Source organism: Prunus avium, chromosome 7, assembly GCF_965620075.1.
Source record: "Prunus avium chromosome 7, drPruAviu1.hap1.1, whole genome shotgun sequence".
Taxonomy (NCBI): domain Eukaryota; kingdom Viridiplantae; phylum Streptophyta; class Magnoliopsida; order Rosales; family Rosaceae; genus Prunus; species Prunus avium.
In genome coordinates this window covers 29,789,688-29,812,453 of record NC_142290.1, presented here as the reverse complement: position 1 = coordinate 29,812,453, position 22,766 = coordinate 29,789,688, and the positions used below count along the sequence as shown (strand labels likewise).

Here is a 22,766-nt window from a genome sequence, read left to right as displayed (position 1 = left end):
TAAACAAAAAGAAACAGTCAGACGAGAAGACACATGTGTGGTTGGTTGGCTTTAGAACGAGAACTAGCCAGCCCACTAAGTGGTTATGGTTGTGTATTGCGTATCATTGAAATTTGAAAGAACAGAGAAAAGCCCAATTGGAGAAAGATTGTAGGACTCAACTTTTGCAATTTGTCAAGATCACTCTTTCTTTTTTCTTTCTTTTTCTTCTAAGGAAAAGCGATAGAAATGTATTGAAAAAAGAACCAGGGGTACAAAGTGACTGACCCCGTTTGAGATTGCTTTTATTTTTTCTCACCAAAAACATACTTCACTTTAAAGTTAAGCAGTTTAAAGTGTTTGATAAAAATAAAATATCGTAATTATTTTAAAAGTAATGGTCTTTTGACATCAACTTTTAAAAGCAGGCTCTGAGTTGCCTTTCAAAGTTAATTTCAAAAGAAGCATAGCCGTTAATGAATTATTTTAATTCCCAAAATACCATCATTAATTTAAAAAAATGACACCACCTCCACCTCTACATCCAACTCCACCACCACCACCACCACCACCACTACTACTGCCACCACCACATCCTCCTCCTCCTCTGCTGCAGCCACCACAACCACCACCTCATTCTCCACCTCCACCACCACCACCTCTTTCACCACCACCTTCACCTCCATCTCTATCACCACCACATGATTAGCGCATAACACTTTCAACATCATGTCTATTTTAGTCATTATTATTCACAACACTTTAAAATACTTGTTTACCAAACATAGAGCTACTTTACTTTACAGCTAATTATTTTCAAAGCACATCATAATCAATTTTTTATAAAAGTGACAACAATCCCAAATTGGCCCTAAGTCAAAAGCGGCCAGGATTAGACAAACATCTCCACATTGAAGACATCAAGATTTGTGAGCTTATATATAATAACAAAAAAGAGTTTGCAATGGGTTCGAAACCATTGGAAGCACTTTGTGGCCAAGGATAAACCGAACCCCAAGCGGGGATTAATGGGTGTGAGGACACCTCATGGTATTTACCCAAAATAGGAAAATGAGTTTGCAATGGCTGAAATGATTTCTTGCAACTTGCATTTAAATGCATAACACTTATGCCCCGAACCGTGTATATATATACGATATTATTATTACAACAGAATGACAAAACCCTAACAAATGAACAAATCATAAAGACATCTAAGATGAAAAGGCATGCAACACGAGCTAACTAGTTTGACACAGAATTAATACACAGATTCTATTGGAAACTTTAATTAGTATAGAGCTCTTCAAGTGTGGATCGCAACGTAGAATACACAGCGCGCCAGCCCTGCTGGGTAGGGTGAGAATTGTCCCAAAAGAATGTAGATTTAGGATTTTGACAAATGGTATATTTCTTTGCGCCATTTGCATCCAGACTCCCACAATAATATCCACTGCTTACACCAACACAACATGGCCTCAAAGGGTTCTCAAACTTTATGCTTCCTGCTAAAGAACGAAATTATTGATAGTTCGGTATTAGCTCCAAAATATAAAAACCGAAGAGAGAAAGAAGTGACCTAACATAAAGGGTGACGTTGTCTTATAAAATGAAAGCTAAAGAGAGACTCAGCGAGAGAGAGAGAGTTAGTAAGTAGTCACCTAGGTCGCCTTTGTTCTTGAACACAGATGTGAAGGAGGTATAAAGATCGAGAATGAGGAAAGAAGAAGAGTTCGTTTCGTTGTTCAACTTGGCCACAGCTTGCTGCAACAAGAGGTTGTGGAAACCGACAAGGGCGTTCTCCGTTCCATTGCACTTTTGGAAAGAAAATTCGGCTGTGCTCTGAGGGAGACATCCCAGAGGTTCAAGAGCTATGACAACTATTTTGTTCACTCCCAAGTCATATATACGTTTCAAGTTCACAGTCAATTGATTTACTACTGATGTGATGAAGGGTTGCCAACCCTGTAATTAACACAGATAAACAGAGAGAGAGAGAGAGAGAGAGAGTTCAAATATGTTGGTGCTTTAAAATTTTCAATTAATAACTTGCATCTCCAATTTTTATCAACATGAAACTTCTTCTTTTTTTGGTGAAAACTCAAATGAAAATTTACACATGTAGATTAATATCTCTGTTGTTAATTGAATACTAATTCTGAATAGATTTTGTTATATGGATTATTTTATATGCTGACCTGAACAGAGCCATTTGTGGCCACATAAGTCGCGTAGTCATTGCCGGAAACCGTGACGAGGGCCACGGAGAAGTGGAGATCCTTGGGGGTGAAGACAGAGTCGTTTTTTATGAGATTCTGGAAGAAGTCAATCTGGGTTGTCATGTTAGGGTCCAAAACCAAGGTCTTAAACACACCTGTGCCTCCATGTGCAAAATTCACTCCATATTTCAAATGTTGGACCCCGATTTTTCTAAATCTGTATGGTAGCGGAGATTTCACACCTATGAACTTTGCTGCATCATGTGTAACAAACTGTGTTATATAAAATTTAAAATTTAGACCATTTTAATGAAGAGAATTAGGGCAGTTCTTATGTCCGGCAACCCGGACCACATGGCTATATGACCACTCTCACAAAGATTGAACCCCTGTATTTTGGTGCCATCCGGCCCCATCCGTCGTGCTGCCGATTACGGCAACCCCACAGAAGGATCGCTCTAGTGGAGTGGTTACTACAGGCAATTGGGGAATTATAATAGAAGTAGTGGAATTTTGAGTCACCAAAGGGTTGTTTTTTTTTTAACCACGATGGTAAAGGACACAAACATTGCTTTACTTTACACGACACCTACAGTGTATAGGCAGGGGCACAAATCAGATTGATTACTAACCACTAAGAAAAAGACGAAAAATCACACTGTTGGAGGGAACCAAAAGTAAGCATGAAGGGTTGAAAGAACAAGGACAGGGTGTGGTGTAAAGAAGGTTGAGACAACAAAGTAGATAATTAACAACTTAACACAGAAAACTCTGGTTAAGATTAAGAGTTAATAATGCAGATGCAGAGAAGAAGTGTCCAAAAGCTTGAAGCTACCTCACGAGAGAAAGTAAGAATTCAGCCAGACAAATGAGAGACTGAAAAAGCAAAAAGTTTACCCAATAATGCAACATTTTTACAGATAAAAAGAAAACCACCCAAAGAGCCCATTATCTTAAGAGGAAGAGGAACCCACCACCACCACTATACCATTCACAACAATAATGTATTGCTATTTTTTTATCATACACAAAAGCAGAGAAGAAACAGAGAAAACAGAGAAAACAGAGAACACAGAGAAAACAGAGCCAAAGAAAAAAGAAAAAGCTGATTGCTTTCACACTTTGCACCAAAAAGCAGAGAAGTGCACATGATTAGAAAGAGAAAATGAGACAAGGGTTTTTGGAGTTGGTACCAAGGAAATCAGTGAGGACGCGGCCATCGGAGAAACGGCCACTGGGTTTGCCTGGGAATGTGATTCCGTACGGATATTTCCAAGAACTTGCCTCTGATTTTCTGTTGTTTCCTGTGTCAGAGTATGAATCTCCAAAAACAAAGAGCTTTGTGGGCTGCCAATCAAACAGGTGGCGGGGTGTGTGGTGGCGGTGGTGTCGGTGGTGGTGAGCAGCTGAAACTAGCAAACCTTGTTGCCCTACAAGAAAAAACAAATCAAAATTTATTTTTTATTTTTAAAAAGAAAGACAAGTAATTAATTAAGCAGTAAAATGTTAATGCAGAGGCATAGAGAGGGAGAATTTGGGACCTGACAGGAGGAAGAAGAGAAACAGAGTGGGGAGGAGGAGGAGGGTTTGAGTTATTTCCATGATTGGCAGGGTTTGCGTTTGAGAAGGCAACTGGTTTTTTTTAGGTAGAAAAGGAAGCTTTGCTTGCTAGAAGAGAGAGATGGAGATGGGGATGGAGATGGAGATGGAGATGATCATGTGTTCTAGTTAATTAATGAACACCTGGAAGAATGGAAGAATAAGTGAGATTCTTGGATGGTTTTATATATATGTAGTGGGCACAAATCAATGACATCACCCGCGGGTGAGCTAGCCTGGTCAACAACAGTGTGTGGGTTCATGGTAAAATATGTAATTGTCTAAGGGTGACATTGCAATTTGCATAAATATGCAGCCTTTTGTTCAGTCCAAAGGAAAAAAGCCAACCTGATAATCCCAAGAAATTGCTCCAAAATAAAGAAGGAATAGAATATGTCATTTTTTACAAACAAAAAAGAACAAAAATGAGAATTCTCAATCTATTATTGTTCCAATTTTCTTCAACTTTTTGTGTTGCTCTAAAGACTACGCTCTAACAAACAGGACAGGGCCGGCCTAACAAAGGGGCAGTGAATAGACGGCCTAGATTGCTCATCAAGAGCAGAATGAAGAACAGTTAGAAATTTTTATTTGCTTGTATAGGTTGTAAAGGGGTTTAGAGTTAGGACTCCTCTGTCTGTTTTATGTACTCCATAATGAGAGTCTATTGTAAACCATGTTATGAATTTGATGCGTGTAAGGTAAAATTAGAGTGTTAATGACATCACCAAATTTTTCTTAGATTTTAGATTTGTAAAACGTTAGAACGCTGATCGATATTGGTTAGCCCAAGTTACGAGCTAGAGTATGAAAAAATGATTTAGGATTAGAATAGGTTGAAGATCCCCTTCCAATGTAACCGAAAAGAAAACATTAAAATGCTAGTATTGTTTATTCTATACCTTTTGTTTTTGTAGTTAAAGAGAAAGTGACTAAGATCTAAAAATAATATGCAATAGTTTTTGGTTTTAGTTTTAGTTCTATTTTTTGCACTCCCCCGTTTGTCCCCTCTCTCGCATTTCTTCTACTTGTTATCTTCTATCTCTTCCCTTCATTTCCTTAACAGAAAAACAAAATTCAAATAAAAAATGTTACTGAATGAGCCATGAGCCATGAGCCATGAGCCCTGCCTACCACATTTAATCCAATCAAACTGAAAATATTATCATGCTGAATTTGTGCATTAATTCAAGAGAGATTCACTATTATGTTCAATATAGGGGCCCAAATTATTTTTAAAAAATCTACATAAAATGAACTTTAGAAACATATCCAAAGCTCATTTACAACATAACAAAGAGACTTCAAACTTCTTATAAATTACAAAATGGTCATTGATTTATTAAAACAAGCCCAACCCTAAAACCTCATAAAAAAATCCAAAACACTTAACATGGCATCAAAATAATTTAATTATCAAAATTAAATTCAACAAGGCTAGATGTCGTTTTTGAGGTTTATTTTTGGTTTGTTTATAGAAATTAAATAGTGTAGAGTTTATTTATATCACTAGTGCTAAGAATGGGTATATAACTAAATATCTATTAATTCAAATGTGGTCCTAGTCAATTCTTCTAGTGGGTCATTTCCAACGAGGATTATATGTTTTTGATATCTTTATACGTGTTAGACTATTTCTAATGCGAGTTGTGTTTAAATAATATCATATAAGGAATTACAAACCATGTGATTAATTGAATAGGTCAAATGAGAATTATTTTGTACTTAACATAAATCCAAATTATTTTCTTAATCCGAACACGAGTTACACAAGACAACCCAAGATAGAATTTGCACGATTGAGCCTAGACTGCCTACGAACCTATAATTAGTTAATTAAGGTCAATATTATAAAGAAAAAAATAGGTGTTCCCAGTGTGAAACCAAACGTAAGAAGGACTCTAGATTTGATAGGCCCAAGAGGTCAATGTCTAACTGTGTGAGGAGCATTGCTTAAGATCCATGGGAACCATTAGAGAACAAGAAAAGTTTTCTCACACAAACATTGACCTCCAAGTGAATTCAATATTATGAAAAAAAGTTGGCGTCCACGGGAACTGAAAGGAAACGAATGTAGGAACACCGATGAGGGCAGCAGCTTAAGGCACGAACATTACCCTCCCCAAGATGTCTTAACATGAATGGTGTCTTCGACACTAAGCATATGTGCTGGATCCAACTAAGACTGAGGTTGCGTTCATGTTGGATGATCCAAGATTATGTTAATAAGGTCAGACTGACTATGGCCCGACCCGAGGCCAGGGAAAATTTTGCATCTGCTCGTGGTTTGAATTAGTTGTGTGTCTGTCTCTTTTTTTCTGTCCTCCTGCGAGATGTCTTTTTACTCCAGAGCATGTTAGTTTTCCTACTTTGGCACTATTATTATTGTAGCAAACTGACAAGATTGATAGAATACTGATATTTTATATATGTCATTAAGAATATTTGGGATTGTTTACTATTGAAATAATAGGATACAATATCAACAACATATTGTGATGATATCGAAATAACAGAGCTATTTGTTGCAGTACTATTTGAGAACACTCTTCCTTTTCTCTTTCTTTAATGAAGAACCACTTGCTCATTTTTCCGGATAGGTCAATAACCACATTCTTCATATAATCACTTTAGGTGGTTTTAAGTGATTTTATGGAGAAGCATCTCCTATGTACTTCTCCACATAAGTGATTCTGACTCTCCCAGAATCACTCCCAAACAAGCCCTTCATCAGAATTATAGATTCAGCCTCGTGGTAATCAAGATAATGCTACCTTAACCTTAGGCACTTAGCCCATCATCATTATCTTGATAACCAAATACTATAAGCTTACAATTAAAGGAGAAGAGGAAATCTAGTAATAATATACATTCTACCTTAGTTTGATTAATGGAGTAATCTTAATGAGCAAGCCAGGGATAACATCATCAGGGTCATGGATATGTGGGTTATCTTCAACAATGTAGGGGTCTCCGCATTTTTCACTAATGGTCTGCAATGTCTCTCCTTCACCAACCATATAAATTTCATCACAGGGCTTGTTCAAATGATCCCTTTGGAGTTGGACCACCTTCGCCGTGAATTCACTTTCGCTCCATTGGCAGCAGCTGAGAACCAGAATAAGCGCCAAGAACAAAGCACAGTACCACAAAATCTTCTCTGCCAGTGCAGTTGATGAACAGAGAACACACGCCATGTTGATCTTTTTGGCTGGTCCTTATGTCTCTGTTTGAAGTTGGTTTTTCTAAGAATTAGTGATTTGTGGTACGTGGAGAGTTGCTATGGTGCTATTTAAGAGGATTGCTTTTCTTTGGTAGTTGGAGTGGGTGCAATTCTCGGCGGGAGTTGAAACACCTCTCTTAATGTGGTAGGTATACAAATGTCAGCACATAGTACTTCATAAAATAAACAAAGAAGAGGAGCAACAGTTAGTTAAACTGCTTTTTTTATGAATGGATTTGGTCTTGGATTTTAACACCAGCATCTTCCTTATATTTTTTTAGATGGGTGCTTTGAGCTTCTGTTGGCCTAATTAAGGTCATGACACTTAACCCAAGGGGTTTGGTCTAGCTGAAATCTTGGCTGGTCCTGCAAGTTGAGCGAATGTTAGCTGGATACTCTGTGAGGTCTAGCGTTCAAAACTCAAGCTTGTGAAAAACACCTCATGGGGAGAGCTTTATCCGCAAACAGGTCCCGGCTCGGAGTGGTTGCACACTTTGCCACCATTTTGTTCACCAAAAAAAAAGTCATGACACTTATTAACAAGTGATGGTCAAAGATATTATTGAACTCATGCTCTTGTTTATTAATATTAATGAAGTATTGTATTTTATTAATCTGACATGTTATATTGTTCACCAAAAAGCAAAGCAATATTGAAGGGTATGTAAAATTGTACCAATTAAAACCATGAGTTGTGGTGTGGTGGTAGCTCACCTCATTCCTTAACCATGTGGTTGGGGGTTCGATCCCCGGCCATGGGAATGGAGCGCATTTCGTGGCCAGCTGTTTACCTCCTTTGAAGAGCTCCCGCGGCGAAAGGGATTAGTCACTACTGTCGGCGGTGGACACCCTTGGATCTCATCCAAAAAAAATTGTACCAATTAAATCAGTGAGGACAAGACCATTGGAGTAACGGCCATGGGTTTGCCCGGAAAGGTGGTGCCATAAGGATATCTCCAACAGATGTTTCCGGGGTCACAGTCGTTGCCTGTGGCAGAGTAGGAGTCTCCAAAAACGAACAGCTTTGCTAATGGAGTAGGACACCAATCAGGATTCAGGCTCAGCAGCTGAAACTGGCACTACTTGTTCTCCTTGTGAACAATTCAAGCAGAAAAGCAGAGAAGTTTGTATGGCAGAATGTTTTTCTTTTAAAAAAATAAAAAAATCCTTTTCATACTCGATAGTCGAAGTCTTAACAAGAATGGTGAATCCAACTAAGACTAAGCTCGCGTTCTTATTGGCTGATCCAAGATTATCCAACTAAGACTAATCGCTAGGCGGATCCTTTGAAAAAAATAATAATAATAAACATTATAGCCGTGCGGCTATACTGGGTCCTTTTTATTTTTTTAAATAAATAGTATAGCCGCTCGGTATACCTGTTAAATATTTATTTAAATGGTATAGCCGCCCGGCTATACTGGGTCCTTTTATTTGTTTTAATAAACAGTATAGCCGAGGGCTGTACTGGGTCCATTTTTTTTTTCTTTTTATTTAATAAATAGTATAGCTGCGCGGCAATACTGTTTAAATATAATGATTTGCAATTGCATCAGACCTGAAATTGTTACGCTCAATCAGGAAAAAGAGAGAAAAGCAGGCCGATCTTCAAAACTTACATTTTATCCGACAAAGTCAATGATTAACTACAAAGAGACATAATAAACCTTCATTCCATCATACCATCTTGTGTACTAAATTATTCAATTATAAAACCCAAAGATTATTAAGAAAATCCTGAACTGAAACAACCTGTTCATGTAAATGAGAGAGCTTAGAAACTTATTATAGTCATGCCTGATTTAAGCACTTGGGTAAATAGTGAAGATAAATTAAGGTTAAGGAGTAAAGTAGTGGTAATCAGTATCTGAAACGCATAGCTAAGTTGTCTTCTTGATGTGTTAATTCAGAATTGTTATGCATAAAGCAAGCAAATCAGATATAGAAAATCCTGATAATCATCAAATCGTCAGGACCTGATAACTGAGTTGCTCAAATATTTTGATCCAGTTGACGTATAACTTGATGCTTAATTATGGAAATTTACAAGAGCAGTCCACATATAGTCACAGCCACAGTTTCTGTTTCTTCAATATTATTCTGTTTTTCCTTTTGCGGAGGGCCAGAGGGGAGGAGGGTTGGGTGTCTGATAATATTTTTAAGTCATCAACACTTAATTGTTCAAAATCTCATGATAATATTAAGTCATCAACATTTATTGGACGCCTAGGGGCTAGGCGGGTTATTTTTTAACAAATAAATAGTATAGCCGTTCGGCTATACTGGGTCATTTAAAAAAAAAATTGTTTTGATAAATAGTATAGCCGCGCGGCTATACCAGGTCTTTTTAAAAAAAATTTGTTATAATAAATCGTATTGCCGAGCGGCTATGCTGGTTTTTTTATTTATAAATAATTAAAAAATTATTTTTTCCTTTTTTTTTTATAAAATCTATAAGAGTAGTTTAGTGCATTATCCATTACTATTAGGCCATTACCCGAGTCTCTATTGTCCCCTTTTGATTTTTAACTTTTTCAGAGTTATTCCCCGTATAAAGAATTTAGCATTTACCGTTTAATAATTGTATTAAACACATACGTATGTATTTTTCAATAATTCTTCCGTTTCCGGTACACGTCTTAAAGACTCGGTAAAATACACGGTTTTTAAAAATCAAACGCATAATACACGTATTGTACAGGTACATACATATTTTTAATATTTAAGACACGTATTTTTTTACAAAATTTTCAATAATACACACAAAATTCATGTATTATACACATAATTTTCACATATGATTGAATAAAAATATTATATATTAACTATGAAAGAATGTGAGAGGCTAAGATTATTTCTTACTTGCCAAAATTTTGTCAAAAAAACACATATGTATTTTATTCGTATTTTCCTTGTTCCGTATTTTACTAACTATGAAAGAATGTGAGAGGCTAAGATTATTTCTTACTTACTGTAAAAAAAAAAAAAAAATGCAAGATGATGATTTTGCAATCTCTTTGCCAACTAGAACAAAAATTCAAACAAAAATTTATTGGTATAGTAGTAAGATAGATGGTAGTATTCTTTGTGTAAAGTATTATTTGAAAAGTGAAGCAATTACCAAGACCACTCCAACTCAGTATGGAATTCTCTACAACAAATAATATGTGCAGTAACAGAATTTAGTAGCACTAGAGAGAACGAGGTATATCAAAGGCAAACATTCCCACGAAAAAGATGAAGAAAAAATTGAACTCTCATATTGATTTACTGTGAAATTTCTCTCCCTTCAATATTTGCTTTGGATTTGAAACTAGCAAATTAATAAACTAATGGAAGTAGGCGACAAAATTAAAAAATTGCTAGCGCACCCTTCTTTGCAGGATTTGGTTCATATTTAAATTTGATAATGAAAGAGAAGAAAAGGAAAAAGTAAGAAAGTGCAATATTCTAATTTTTTTGGGGGGGAGCTTGAAATTACAGAATCAATCTTCTAAATTGACCAAAGCTTAATGCTAGCTTAGCTTAGCCCATTTCAGCCACAACACAAACTGAATGGCATCTTACTTACATGTCTATGTAGAATATAAATAAACTATTAATTTAACAACACATGTACAAACTCCACCTCTGAATTCTTTCTGAGAAACACAGAGGTCAACGAGGTAACGATGCTTCTAGCCCGCCATCTTCCTAATCTTAGCCGTCCGGTTGATGAAAAGTTGGGTTGTGTAGCACTTTTCTTTTACTACAGAAACTTACAATTTGAAAGGAGAAAAGAAAATCAAGTAATGTTCTACCTTAGTTTGAATGGAGTGATCTTAATGACCAAGCCAGGGAAAACATCATCAGGGTCATGAATATGTGGATTCTCTTCAACAATGTAAGGGTCCCCACATTTTTCACTGATTGTTTGCAGTGTCTCTCCTTCATGAACCACATAAATTTCATCACACGGCATGTTCAAACGATCAACTTGAAGTTGGATCGTCCTCACCCTGTACTCGTTTTCGCTCGATAACAATTCGCAGCAGCTCAGAACCAGCATCACCCCCAAGAACAAAGCACAATACCAAGAAATCTTCTCTGCAACTGCGGCCGGTGAACACACAACAACACACACCATGCTGCTGACCCTTTTGGCTTCTCAAGGCTTTAGGTTGGGTTGATTTTTCTTAGGATTTGAATTGAATTATGGTACATGGAGAGGTGTGTTCATATGGTGTTATTTAAGAGAAGGGTTCTTTTCTTTGGTGGTTGGAGTGGGCACAGTTCATGGAGGGAGTTGAAACAGTTGTCTCAATTAGGAATAAAGAAGAGGAGAAAGAGTTGGTTAAACTGCTTTTTCTTGCTGTTGTCTTCTAGGGGAGGTGATTAGAATTTCTTCACTAATACAGGCAATAAAGGCATATTAACAACAATGGTGGCTGAGAGGGTGATTTAGTCAAAGATATATATTGTGAAACCTTACTTCCTCGTTGAGATATATAATGCGGTAATGTGTCTTATTTGTCAATGAAATTATGAAATACTCGAAAACTATATCTTCTGCCGCCCGATAGATTGATTAATTAGCTACATGACGATTGTAAATAGCTATTAAACACTATATAAGACAACAAAGGATGTGGCAATGGACCATGGTTTATATCAAATAACATATCTATCTATAAGACCCCGATAGTACCTTTTAGGTTGTCCCTCGATAAAAAAAGGAAGTTGTTCTTGACACTTTAAAATAGTCGGTCTGCACTCTTCCTTAATGAAAAGACGAAAAACAAAATGGAGAGCAAGATGACTATTTTGGATTGCTAATAACAATTTTTTTTTTTTTTATACCTAATGGACTGGCGTTAGATTTCTTGAGGTTCAAAGTATAGAAGAAAAAAGTTTTGGAAGGTTTGCTTGAGAAGAAACCGAGTAATTGTACGTCAGCCAAGTGGTTTAAGTAAAATATATTCAACCGATGGGGAAAGCAAATTGTTCAAGGAACCATATTTTCTGATCGATTGATATGTGTATATCATATCGATCATTATGACCAACTGTTAATTTACACATCAACCATCACATCGTGTGCTCAAGGAAAACCAAATGGCTCAAGAATCTGATTGCACAAAAGTTCCAACATGTTGACAACTTTCATTAACAGCTAATTGGATAAATATTTAGCAAATGTTTTACAAGTTCAGGATATTGAAGGGGAAGGTTGCACAGGCGAGCTAGCTCTTTACTAGCTCTAAGAAGGAAAGAAAATTCATGAAGCAATTTTCGTCGGTAACAAGAGGCAACCCAACTTTCATTTTACAATTTGTGTTTTTATTGACATTTGGATTGCAGTTACATAATGCCACAGCTTTCACGATTTCATTAATCGACTTCTTATATAATCGAGGACTTCATCCACTTTCACTGTCCAAGCAACTTCAACAGGGGAATAGCCTGTCCATGGATTGCTTGAATTCCAACTGTAATAGAGCAAACATAATTATCAAAATGGCATCTAACAGAAATAGGATTTTCACAAGAGTATAATAATCCGCTCATACTTTTTAAGTCCTTGATCCATCAGTGTGTGCCCAACACAGATGCCCTGAGTTTCAACCCTCACAACCCCCTTCTTGTATGTAAAGAGATCAGGCCGGACCAGTGCTACAAAACTGACTGGGTCGTGAAGGAAAATCCCTGAAACAATGTCAGAGAGTAATTGAGATGTATTGCTTCAGACACGAAATGAAAGAACATAAAAACTATTGAACTAAGTGTAGGGGTTATTGCATAAATAAGCTACCATGAACACCATCAGATTCAACATGCCAATCTCTGTAGAATTTGCACGTGTTGCTTATCAGCTGAGCATGCTTTCCTTTAGATTGACGCAGTTGAAGGAGGTCATCATCTGAAACAGAAATACTATTTCACAGTTCCCTTAAAACAGCACGAGAAGATGGTTGAAAAGTTAAACAAACTATAAACTGGTGTTCCACCTGTAAATTGAACTTGGGTTGTAATATTTATTCCAACAACAGTAATGTTTGCCCCAGAAGTAAACACAACATCTGCTGCTTCCGGGTCTCCATAAATCTGCAAGTCAGAGACTGGTGTCATCATGTACAATTCGTTGAGATGATGGAACATTTTAATATTATACTCGCTACTTGTAGTGCAATAACATTCTTTCCCTTCAGAAAAGGGTAATGAAAGAACAGTGTTATACAAGTACAAGAGCTGAAAGTAGGCCAGAGGGATGGAAACAAATCCCAAGAAAATGTTTTCGTTGCGATAAAACATAATATAATATGGCGATCCGTGATCTAAGTTTTGTGACTACAGCCTACAATTAGGATCATTGTGGCAGAAAGAGGTGGCACTTACATTTGCTTCCGCAGCAGGATTTACATTTCCCAGTGCAAAGAAAGCACCACCAAGTACGACCACCCTCTTGACCTTTTTCGCAAAGGAAGAATCTCTTTTGATTGCCTAAGCAAGGAACGATGCACATATTAGGGAAAGCTAATAAGAATTCAGAAGCTCAAGGCAAACACAAAAAAGGAAAAATGATACTTCAACTTACCAGTGCTAAGTTTGTCAAGGGACCAAGAGCAAGTATAGATACTTCTCCAGGATATTCAGAGACCATATCAACTAAAAATTCAGAAGCATTCTTCTCAATTTTCTTTCTTTCTGGAGGAGGTAGAAATATGTTCCCCAATCCATCAGAACCATGTATAAAGTCAGCAACACGTGGCCTTCCACCCTTTTTTCAAGAATGAAACATAGTTATGATAAACTAAATAAAGTATGTTCAATTAGGAAATTAACGGAGTCATTGGGAGGAGGTGAAGGGTACTTAAATGATGAAATGTATATCAAAATATTACCTTCAGAGGCTCAGGGCTTCCCTCCGCCACAGGCAAACTTGGATGCCCTGCGATCTCACACTATCCTTTTGCACATTTAAAACACTAATTGATCATGAACACACTAAAAAATGAAGGGAAAAAAAGGATAGACACTAGACAAGACAGGCCCAAAGACATTAAAAAGGCTCAGTCTACAAGAAGAGGGAAATCAATTGATACAAGTACATACCAGAAGCAAGGCATTGCGAGTGGCATCTTCTGTGGTAACATTACCAAATATTGTTGTCAATCCCAAGATTTCCAACTCCGGAGTTTGAAATGCCATTAAGATAGCCATGGTATCATCTGTTTATTACCGATAGAAATATCACACATGAAACATGTCCAGAACAGAAAGGAGAAAAAGAAGTCGTTACAAGCTGTTCATAAACCAGTATCTATATATCCATAACCAGAAGGTTTTCCAATATCATTTTATCCAACTTCAAAAATGTTATTTGGATCCAATTTTATGCAGGAATTACAAAATTTTCTGCAACCTCACTGATTCATTAGAGTGCATAGTAATACATTGATAATAACAGCAAATGAACTTCTCACACTGCCCGCCAACACCTCCCCCTTCCCTTTCTCTAGTTTTTCTTGCCTTTTCAAATGTTATAGCAGATGCTCTCGAAAACTTTTGCAGGAACTAGACATACTTTAATATTTAAAAAGAAAAAGAAAAAGAAAAATTCAAAACTCATCTTCAGAAGAGCAGAAAGCAAATTGTTTAACTAAATAGAACTGTAAAATTTATCAATTATTCCGATTAAAACATAATTGACACCCAAAAACAATATTTTATCCCCTTTCTTTTTCAAACTTCACTCATTAATAAAGCATGCGAATAAGAGAAGAAAAAAAAACCATCGTTTCCTTTGCTTCTAATCAATTTCCAGTTCCCAGTAGGGTGAAATAGTTGAAAACACCAACAAATAATTCCAAAATGCAATTACATTCCACAACGCAATTACTTTATTTGCTAAAGAAATAAAACTGAAGGAAATGTTTGGCTATTTCAACAGAACAAACCGAAAAAAGGAAGAAGAAGTGTGGGAAGGCTATACTTGGGTGGGCTAATGTTTTAGTTTAGGCTTAAAAACATACAAGTCACCTGGGCTATAGCCCATGTTGCCCCCTTCTAAGATCCGTCCCTGTTCACATACAAACAATTAAACATTCGATAAAGAAACACGTCAAAATGGAAAACTCCTTTTGCCTGCTGCAAATGTAGCAAAAGTGCCTAACCGTTCTTTAGCTGAGGCAAGTTGCTCACTTTGCACGACTCATAACATCAAACACATAAAAATCAAAATTTTCAATTACATCCTCTTTCCTTTTTCTCACACTTTCTCAGCAACCAAACAGAGAATAGAAGCAGGAATAGGAACACACAAAACAGCAAAAGACGCGAGAAATGAAACGGAAAAACTAACCAATTCCAGGGTCAGTATCAATAATGAGCTTCTCACGCTTCAGCTGACAGTCCAAAACGCCGTCGCTTTCGCCATCGAGCACCACACCGTGAGTATTCGTCATCGTGCTCCCCAAAAACGCCTCCGATCTCAGAACGATTAGGTCGCAGAAGGTAGCGAGAGAAGAACCAGAGGACAGAGTATTTATATAATGTGTATGTATATGCGCGTGTATATTATATATTATACATCAACATATACATACACACATAGCATGAAATATTATAATCGAAATTGGGGTTTCGTCCAATTCGAAGGGACGAAGAGAGCGATGCGAAGCTCAGCTGCCGCGAGGCCTCTGGGCGAGACATATTGGTTGGTTTTGTTAGGTGCCCGAAGATGAAGAAAGGTGTCCGGGCCAATTAGAAACCGACACGTGGGGGTGTTCCAAATGGATCTGAATCTAGTCCGGTCTCTTTGCTTTTTTCTATTAATTAAGGGTCGTTTGGTAGTGATTCTGTATTCTGCAAAAAGCACTTCTATGGAGAATTATTTCTCGATATAATCACTTTAAGTGATTTTATGGAGAAGTACATGGAAGTTGCTTCTCCCCATAGTCACTTAAAATCTCTTAAAGTGATTATATAGCGAAACACGTGGGAGGTGCTTCTTTCTAAAAATGATTTTAGATAAGCCAGAATCACTCCCAAACAATTTATTTTATTTTCTGTTTTCATTGTAAATTACAATGGCGAACATCCCCAGCTCAACAGAATATTCTTCACGGGGGGCGTAAATTGAAAGGATAGAATTAGGCTTCTAACTTGAGTAAGGCATATCCAATACAAGAAAGAAATGAGTTGATTCCAATGGTGGTTATAATCACACTACATTGTTAGACGCAACACACTCGGATAGTCGGCTAAGATAACAATAATATTCAAACTTCTACTATTTGGTTTGGTCGATTTTGTTGACTTTTGTAAGACTAATTTTTGAATGATGACCTTAAATAATGAACAGTTTGAATGATACATTTGCGTGGACTGAAATGAGTGATTAGCATCATATTAACTTGTTAACCAATTCTCGCTTGAGTGCTCTTGTTTTTAAGCAAGTTTAGTGCTGTCAACCATAACTAAAAATAGTAATTGTAAATGCATGAAAAGTTAATATTACCTACTCCTACTCTTTTTGGGATTAGTCATTTATAATATGTAGTTTTTTTTTATAAAAAAATGCCAATAAGATAAGGCATCTTAACCTAACATTTGATCCTGCTTAATTTCTAAAGCCAAAGACCAATTGAAAGGGATTGGGGGAAATGGGTGTGGGGTTTTAACACTTTCATTAATATGTAGTTGTCTGATTTTGACATATATTATTTATGATTCCACGCAACCACATGAATTGGATTGGTTATTTTATAATGAAAATCTAATTATTCTTATCCTCCTTCATTATTAATTATTTCTAACAAGAACTGTGATCAGAAAATTAATTAATATTAGTTACTAACAAACCATTTTTTAAAGAGCTTTATAAAGTCAAATTTGGATTACACATCAGGATGCAATTCTCTTGATGATTTGCTTAAACTTAAACCCCACTAATGTCATAATCCTGGATCATGATTATAAATGATAGAGAATTAATTAGGGAAGGGTTAGCATTTTAAAACCTTTAATTACATGTGTAGATCGACTCTTGGTCCCGATTATAATTAGAATTTATTAGTTGGACTAAATCAAAAGTATTTTTTTATCCCAACCAGCATAAAAAATGAATTGAATAATCTGATGACACCACTTTTACAATTGAGCAGAGCATTAGGTGATGACCTCACCATGCACCATGACCAAATTATGAGATGAGAACCACTTTTCTTCAATATTACTCAACCTTAAATTATGGAACGCGTGAGAAATTATTGTTTCCATTGGTTTACGACACCACCGCAATACGAAGACGTGAATATAAACGAAGACGTGAATTAGGTCAGTTGGCTATAATAGCGAACCCGCCGCCCCTCTTACAACCAAATTCCAAATTCGAATCTCAAGTTCTCGTTTCAGAACACGGCAATAGACATGTGGGCAAGAATTGCACACGTCTGAGTGACATCCCACACAATCAGCAGAGGTTCACAATATTTAATTGTTTGATGTCAAGACAAAAGCATGTGGTCACACATGCGGTATTATGGTAAAGCCACTTGAAAATAATTCATGTAAAACAGAGACCAAAACCAACATCAAATCTTGAATCAACAGAAGGTGGCCACTTTGGACACATCACCAACCACCAAATGTGGTGGGTTTGCTTAAAGCTTATCTTTTTATCCTGCCGATTTCATGCCCTCGAATATTAAGAGCAAATTTACTATTAAAACACCAAAAGGGTTTTTGGAATTTGATGGTTTCTAATTGCTTCAGATTTCTGTGTATGATGCATAGTAATATTGGTAAAGATGGATAAATAGATACAAAACTCTGATTTGCCCATTTACAGCCAAAGCAAAACACAAACAACATTTCTATGTATGGCCCCATTTACAGACGTGTTTAAAAATTTTGCCATACAACTGGTCCAAGGAGCTATACGATTTGGTGCGCCAAAAGGGTCAGGATTAATCAGTTTGTTTTGGTGGAACTTATACTTTCAACTACACTGATGTAACCCGAAGGAAGACTTCTGGTTCCTTACCCCCCCGGGGAAAACTTTGGCCCACTAGGATTACTCCGATTCAACCGTAAGACTTTCTACTGCAAAATTTGGCCCCTGCACCAGATGAAAGAACTACGCGATGCCAGTCACCTACCAACCGTTGGACAAGAGGGAAAAAAATATGAGTGCAGGCACACAAACATAAAAGAAATAACTAATCTCTTGGCTAACCAACCACCAAGGTTAATTGAGACTCGGACCACAATCAAATATCCACACTTCCACAAACATCACAAGCTATGCATCATAACCTCAAAAATAAGAGCAACATTTACTCTAGGAAATTCTGAACTATCAACATGCAGTATGCTTAACACAAATTATCAGCAGCAATTAGCATACGTGACCACAAATATCTGCATCATATTTGACATACCTTTTTAGTATAAATCTGCTCGCAACAGTTAAGGTCATTAAGTAACTTCACGCATTTTGGTGTTTTGGGAGCTTATGACGTTGGCAGGTGCTTTAACAAGACTACCTTTTGCATTTCCAGTGGCTTGTCCAGTTGAACTCCTAGCATTTGCTGTCTCAGTTGCTACTATGGACTTCTTTATCTGTCAAATAAGGGAGAGAAAAAATAAAACAGGAGAAATATAACGAGCGAGTATTACACATTTCTGTTGATATCATGCATTAATCTAAACACCCAAATTCCACTCAAAGTTTAGCAAAGAAAACATGCATGAGCCAATTCCCAACCCAAACTTCACACACACACAATGTGTAGAGGTGTACGAATGTCCATAGAGCAGGGAAAATACACAGGCCAGACTTACAACAGAAAGACGCTCTTTGTGAATATCGTTTGTGAGCTGCAAAGCCATCACACAAAACAAATTCATCAATTAATTAATTAAAAAAATACTGTTTTTTTGTATAACCATAAGCATAGGTTCTTAAGTTTTACAATCTAAACATAACAGTAACCAGTCAATCAATGCTTACGGGTTTCCTGAAGCCCTTAATCTCATCTCCACCAAACCCAGGAAGAGTTATATTCCAATTTTTTTCTGTATGAAACCAAATAAGATATAGATTATTAAGCACTAGATGTACATAATGTGAACAGAAAATCATCGAGGGCTTCTCTCACATAACTAACCAATATGTAGAAGTATGTCTTTTGCTTCTAACGTAGTTGATTTTCGATGCTTGGCTAGTGAGCAACTAAATGTTGTAATCTGCCCACCGAAAAAAGCATACTCTCAACATAAGAATTATGACAAAAATATATTATAATTATCTAGAAAACAAGAATAGAGTGGATAAGGCACAATCATTATAGAGTATATTGAAAGCGATGAAGCAAATACCATACAAGACAATTGAGCAAAATAAAGCCTTATCATAAGGATACCCATGAGTTTAACCAAAAAGGAAAAGATAGTCAATACTTAAAAATTAAGACACTGTGAACATTAGGAATTTCAAAAAATTCAGAACAAATTCCTTCTTGAACTGGCACCAACTGAACACTCAATGAAATAAAAATAAATAAAATAACAACATCCTTTTAAACAGATAATTTCTTAGAGAAAATCAGAAAAAATCTCACAACACATAAATATGACTGCTTAATGTTCTTTTGATTCTTTTGGGAAAACATCTGTGAGAACAAACTAAAAAGTTACCATGGTCAGCAACATACAAAAAGGTCTAGTTTCACGAAACAATACAATTCTAAATTGACAAAATTTGTTTAGGCATATATGCTGAATAAAAATCAGGGATATCCTTTAAGTGCAAGAAAAAAAAGAGACAAAATATTAGTTAAATTACTCACAGACTCAACAAATTCATCTGCAATATCCATGAGAATGTCTTCAACTTCTGGATCTAACTTCTCAGATGGATCAATCTGTCCAAAAGAAGAAAACTTAGTAACAGAAGGCAAAAACGAAAGAAATTGAATTTCACATGTATTCTGAATGAAAAGAAAAAATATTTTATAGTCAAGCGGTTGGGAAGGCAGTTCCCTCTTAAATAATGTGGAATATATGGAGAAAAAATAATACAACATTTTAGAGATATTGGAGCTGCCAATTCAAATGCTAGAGGCAATTTTCTGACCCAAATTTAAATGGACGAAACTATTTCCTTTAAGAACCAATTAAAAAAATGTGACATATGCATCCACTCTAACATGAAATGTATGTCTTTTAAAATTAGTTTTAACAGTGACTGATGAAACTTCTGGACTAAAGCTAGCATGCACAAACATCCAAATATGATGAAAGAAGGCCAACATGACTTACCTGGTTAACTAGCTCATGGATGCTTCTTTTGCTAAGAATTCTATTACAAGATTCATCCGTTTCTGCACTAGCAGTTTTATTTTGGGGCCCTGATTGGACTGTGTTAGGCTGTACTGATGCAAGAGAGGAAGACTTCTGGTTTGCCAGGTTCTGGACCCTTGTAATTTGACGGGGGGTCATTTGTGGGATCCTTGATGGTTGAACTTGTTGCCCAAAATGCTCGGGCCCCTGATGCGATGAAGAAGGTTGTTGATGCTGCGCTGGTGATGTATGCTGTTGCTGTGAAGCTGAAGGCAGAGGATGGTGCTGTTGCTGTGAAGCTGAAGGCAGGGGATGGTGCTGTTGCTGTGATGCTGAAGGCAGGGGATGGTGCTGTTGCGGTGAAGCTGAAGGCAGGGGATGGTGCTGTTGCTGTGAAGTTGAAGGCAGGGGATGGTGCTGTTGCTGTGGAGCTGTAGGAAGGGGATGGTGCTGTTGCTGTGAAGCAGTAGGAAGGGGATGGTGCTGTTGCTGCTGAACATGTGATCTTTGCTGCATGGATGGTGAGTTCATATGCTGCCTATATGAAGGGGATGGTATAGGAGGCTTCCCTTGTGACCCAGATGACAACCATGGCTGAGTATGAGGCTGCAAACCTTGAGATGTATTTGGTGATGTACTAGGAGTTCCGACTGAAGAAACTCGTAAAAGGCTGTGTCCTTGGAAATTCTGCATAAAGGAAATGGAATCAGCAAGCGTACTTATAGGCTCGGAAAAAATAAGGAAAAAAAAAACTTGAACACCAGAAGTCTTTAAGAAGAAGGCAAACCAACAACAACGAGCAGTAATGAGCAGATGCAACAATCAATATAAAGGTCTAAAGTAAATGAATGCATGATCCAACTGAACCCCAAAATAGAAAACAGGACACAGAAATGGAACCCCCGAGCATATCCATTTTATACAATAAGGAAGGCTAAAATATTCCGGGTTTCTCATATTCTTGGAAACAAAATTCAAACAATACTCTATGATATTTTGTTAGCTTCGTGATCAAAACCTTTGATGAACAGTGAACTTAACAATGCATGTCCAATCATTTCTTCAAATGACCCAAATTGAAAAATGGAGAGCATGCGAACACTAACGGTATGTTGAATTTAGACAGAAAAAATTCCTCTAAAAAGGCAATCAGAAAAAGCTTGGCAGACAACACAACTTCATCTATATGACTGAGTGCTATTACATTACATATCTAAACTCACACGCCTATGAACTCCAAATTGAACATTGAAATCAAAATAGTAAATGTTACAACGAGATACTAACTTGGGAAGACGGGGACTGACTACTTGCTGTAGATGGTGGTCTAAAAGAGGATTGGACAGGTCTCTGTGGATGTTGTGCACTAACCCCAACTGGTCGCATTTGAGAACTCGGACCGAGTGAACCCATCATCGCCATTCCTTGCATTCCTTGCACAGACGGTCTCACCTATATGAGAAAAACACACAAATTCAATACATCTAGTATTCCCAATGAGAAAACCAACCCTCTATATAGACACAACAGCAACATAACAAAACCACAAATTTCAGTTCTTTTTTTGTCACCCAACATGTCAAATACTCACTATAATTACCACATATTCATTTGTACTTCATTTTTTCTGCAAATAACAGTAATTTAGTAGTTGATGGAAGTAAAATGTCACCTGGGAAGCACTGGAATTGGAGACGAGTTCAGGCACAGCGGCACCGCCCCGGCCCAGGCCACCAAAATGCTGGCCATAAGAGGACGAGAAGGGAGCGGGTTGGGGAGGAGAAGGGCTAGGGTGGTGCGCAGGAACACCAATGGCAATGCTGCCCCTCGGCGGGAGAGGCGCGGAGGACGAGGGCGGAGGGGGAGGCCCAGACGAAGCCGAAGAAGAAGGCGACGGGAAGTGGGCGAAGTGGGACTGCGGCCAGGGGCGAGCCAATGTGGAGGGAGGCCTAGACTGGGGTTGGGGTTGTTGGGGTTGTGGGGTTAATGGGGTTGAGGGTTTAGGGTTAGGGTTAGGGCTTGGGGAGGGAGGGATTGGGGTTGGGGTTGAAGGAGCTGTTGAGGAAGGTGGGGGAAGCTGAGATTGAGGTGGAGGTAGAGGTTGGGATTGGTTTGGTGGTTCAGAGAGTGGTTGTTGAGAGGTGGAGAGAGTTGGAGTTGGAGTTGGGGTTGTGGAGGAGGTGGTGGAGTTTTGCTGGTCCATGTCAGTTTGTGGGGAGTTGAAAGGAGGGAAATTTGGGTGTTTCTTTGGATTTTGGATTCTGGTTTTGGGGTTTTTATAGGGGACCTGAATTTGGCACAATTTTATGGAGCTTTATCGCTTTCTTTGTGTCAGATTTTTAATTTTTTACTTTTTTTTTTTGTTTCTTTAAAAAAATAAAATAGATTTTTGGCTTTTAAGCCCATGACTAGTGGGCTGT

General features: G+C 37.4%; 5 protein-coding genes across 6 annotated transcripts; all 5 read right to left on the bottom strand.

Annotated features, from left to right (window-relative positions):
• Positions 1-1,055: 1,055 nt before the first annotated feature.
• Positions 1,056-3,933, bottom strand: LOC110753554 (GDSL esterase/lipase At5g03610). Of its 2 annotated transcripts, none has more exons than XM_021954475.2 (5): positions 3,740-3,933; positions 3,392-3,628; positions 2,178-2,452; positions 1,641-1,944; positions 1,056-1,487 (listed from the first exon to the last, which is right to left on the bottom strand). In XM_021954475.2, exons 1-5 carry the CDS (start codon positions 3,798-3,800, stop codon positions 1,267-1,269), a joined length of 1,098 nt encoding a protein of 365 aa, XP_021810167.2. In that variant the 5' UTR covers positions 3,801-3,933; the 3' UTR covers positions 1,056-1,266. The 2 variants fall into 2 exon arrangements, with proteins under 2 accessions (XP_021810167.2, XP_021810168.2); XM_021954476.2 differs by having other exon boundaries at positions 1,056-1,484.
• A 2,547-nt stretch (positions 3,934-6,480) lies between these two features.
• Positions 6,481-7,056, bottom strand: LOC110753498 (uncharacterized). The gene has a single exon (XM_021954401.2). The coding sequence runs from the start codon at positions 6,992-6,994 to the stop codon at positions 6,671-6,673; it is 324 nt and encodes a 107-aa protein (XP_021810093.1). The 5' UTR covers positions 6,995-7,056; the 3' UTR covers positions 6,481-6,670.
• Positions 7,057-10,497: 3,441 nt separating this feature from the next.
• LOC148293303 (uncharacterized) lies at positions 10,498-11,443 on the bottom strand. Its single transcript, XM_088244416.1, has one exon. The coding sequence runs from the start codon at positions 11,144-11,146 to the stop codon at positions 10,817-10,819; it is 330 nt and encodes a 109-aa protein (XP_088100542.1). The 5' UTR covers positions 11,147-11,443; the 3' UTR covers positions 10,498-10,816.
• A 688-nt stretch (positions 11,444-12,131) lies between these two features.
• On the bottom strand, positions 12,132-15,714 carry URH1 (uridine-ribohydrolase 1). Its single transcript, XM_088244740.1, has 9 exons — positions 15,362-15,714; positions 14,113-14,228; positions 13,902-13,961; positions 13,595-13,777; positions 13,396-13,500; positions 13,008-13,104; positions 12,812-12,919; positions 12,570-12,705; positions 12,132-12,488 (listed from the first exon to the last, which is right to left on the bottom strand). Exons 1-9 carry the CDS (start codon positions 15,462-15,464, stop codon positions 12,380-12,382), a joined length of 1,017 nt encoding a protein of 338 aa, XP_088100866.1. The 5' UTR covers positions 15,465-15,714; the 3' UTR covers positions 12,132-12,379.
• A 2,107-nt stretch (positions 15,715-17,821) lies between these two features.
• TAF12 (TBP-associated factor 12) lies at positions 17,822-22,636 on the bottom strand. Its single transcript, XM_021954481.2, has 9 exons — positions 22,019-22,636; positions 21,634-21,798; positions 20,326-21,033; positions 19,854-19,928; positions 19,173-19,251; positions 19,016-19,080; positions 18,847-18,882; positions 18,444-18,624; positions 17,822-18,157 (listed from the first exon to the last, which is right to left on the bottom strand). The coding sequence occupies exons 1-8, from the start codon at positions 22,547-22,549 to the stop codon at positions 18,481-18,483; spliced, it is 1,803 nt and encodes a 600-aa protein (XP_021810173.2). The 5' UTR covers positions 22,550-22,636; the 3' UTR covers positions 17,822-18,157; positions 18,444-18,480.
• Between the last annotated feature and the right edge of the window lie 130 nt (positions 22,637-22,766).

Bases quoted from the DNA above. Each gene is read 5' to 3' on its own strand.
- URH1 (XM_088244740.1), bottom strand. From the start codon at position 15,464: ATGACGAATACTCACGGTGTGGTGCTCGATGGCGAAAGCGACGGCGTT. The intron at 13,962-14,112 runs GTATGTACTTGT...GCAAAAGGATAG, and splicing joins CTCGCAATGCCTTGCTTCTG to TGTGAGATCGCAGGGCATCC. The intron at 12,489-12,569 runs GTATGAGCGGAT...GCTCTATTACAG, and splicing joins ATGGATCAAGGACTTAAAAA to TTGGAATTCAAGCAATCCAT.
- LOC110753554 (XM_021954475.2), bottom strand. From the start codon at position 3,800: ATGGAAATAACTCAAACCCTCCTCCTCCTCCCCACTCTGTTTCTCTTC. The intron at 3,629-3,739 runs GTCCCAAATTCT...TTTTTCTTGTAG, and splicing joins TCTCTTCTTCCTCCTGTCAG to GGCAACAAGGTTTGCTAGTT. The intron at 1,488-1,640 runs GTGACTACTTAC...TTCGTTCTTTAG, and splicing joins CAAGAACAAAGGCGACCTAG to CAGGAAGCATAAAGTTTGAG.
- LOC110753498 (XM_021954401.2), bottom strand. From the start codon at position 6,994: ATGGCGTGTGTTCTCTGTTCATCAACTGCACTGGCAGAGAAGATTTTG.
- TAF12 (XM_021954481.2), bottom strand. From the start codon at position 22,549: ATGGACCAGCAAAACTCCACCACCTCCTCCACAACCCCAACTCCAACT. The intron at 19,929-20,325 runs GTAAGTCATGTT...TCTTTTGGACAG, and splicing joins TCCATGAGCTAGTTAACCAG to ATTGATCCATCTGAGAAGTT. The intron at 19,081-19,172 runs GTTAGTTATGTG...GGTTTCATACAG, and splicing joins AGACATACTTCTACATATTG to AAAAAAATTGGAATATAACT.
- LOC148293303 (XM_088244416.1), bottom strand. From the start codon at position 11,146: ATGGTGTGTGTTGTTGTGTGTTCACCGGCCGCAGTTGCAGAGAAGATT.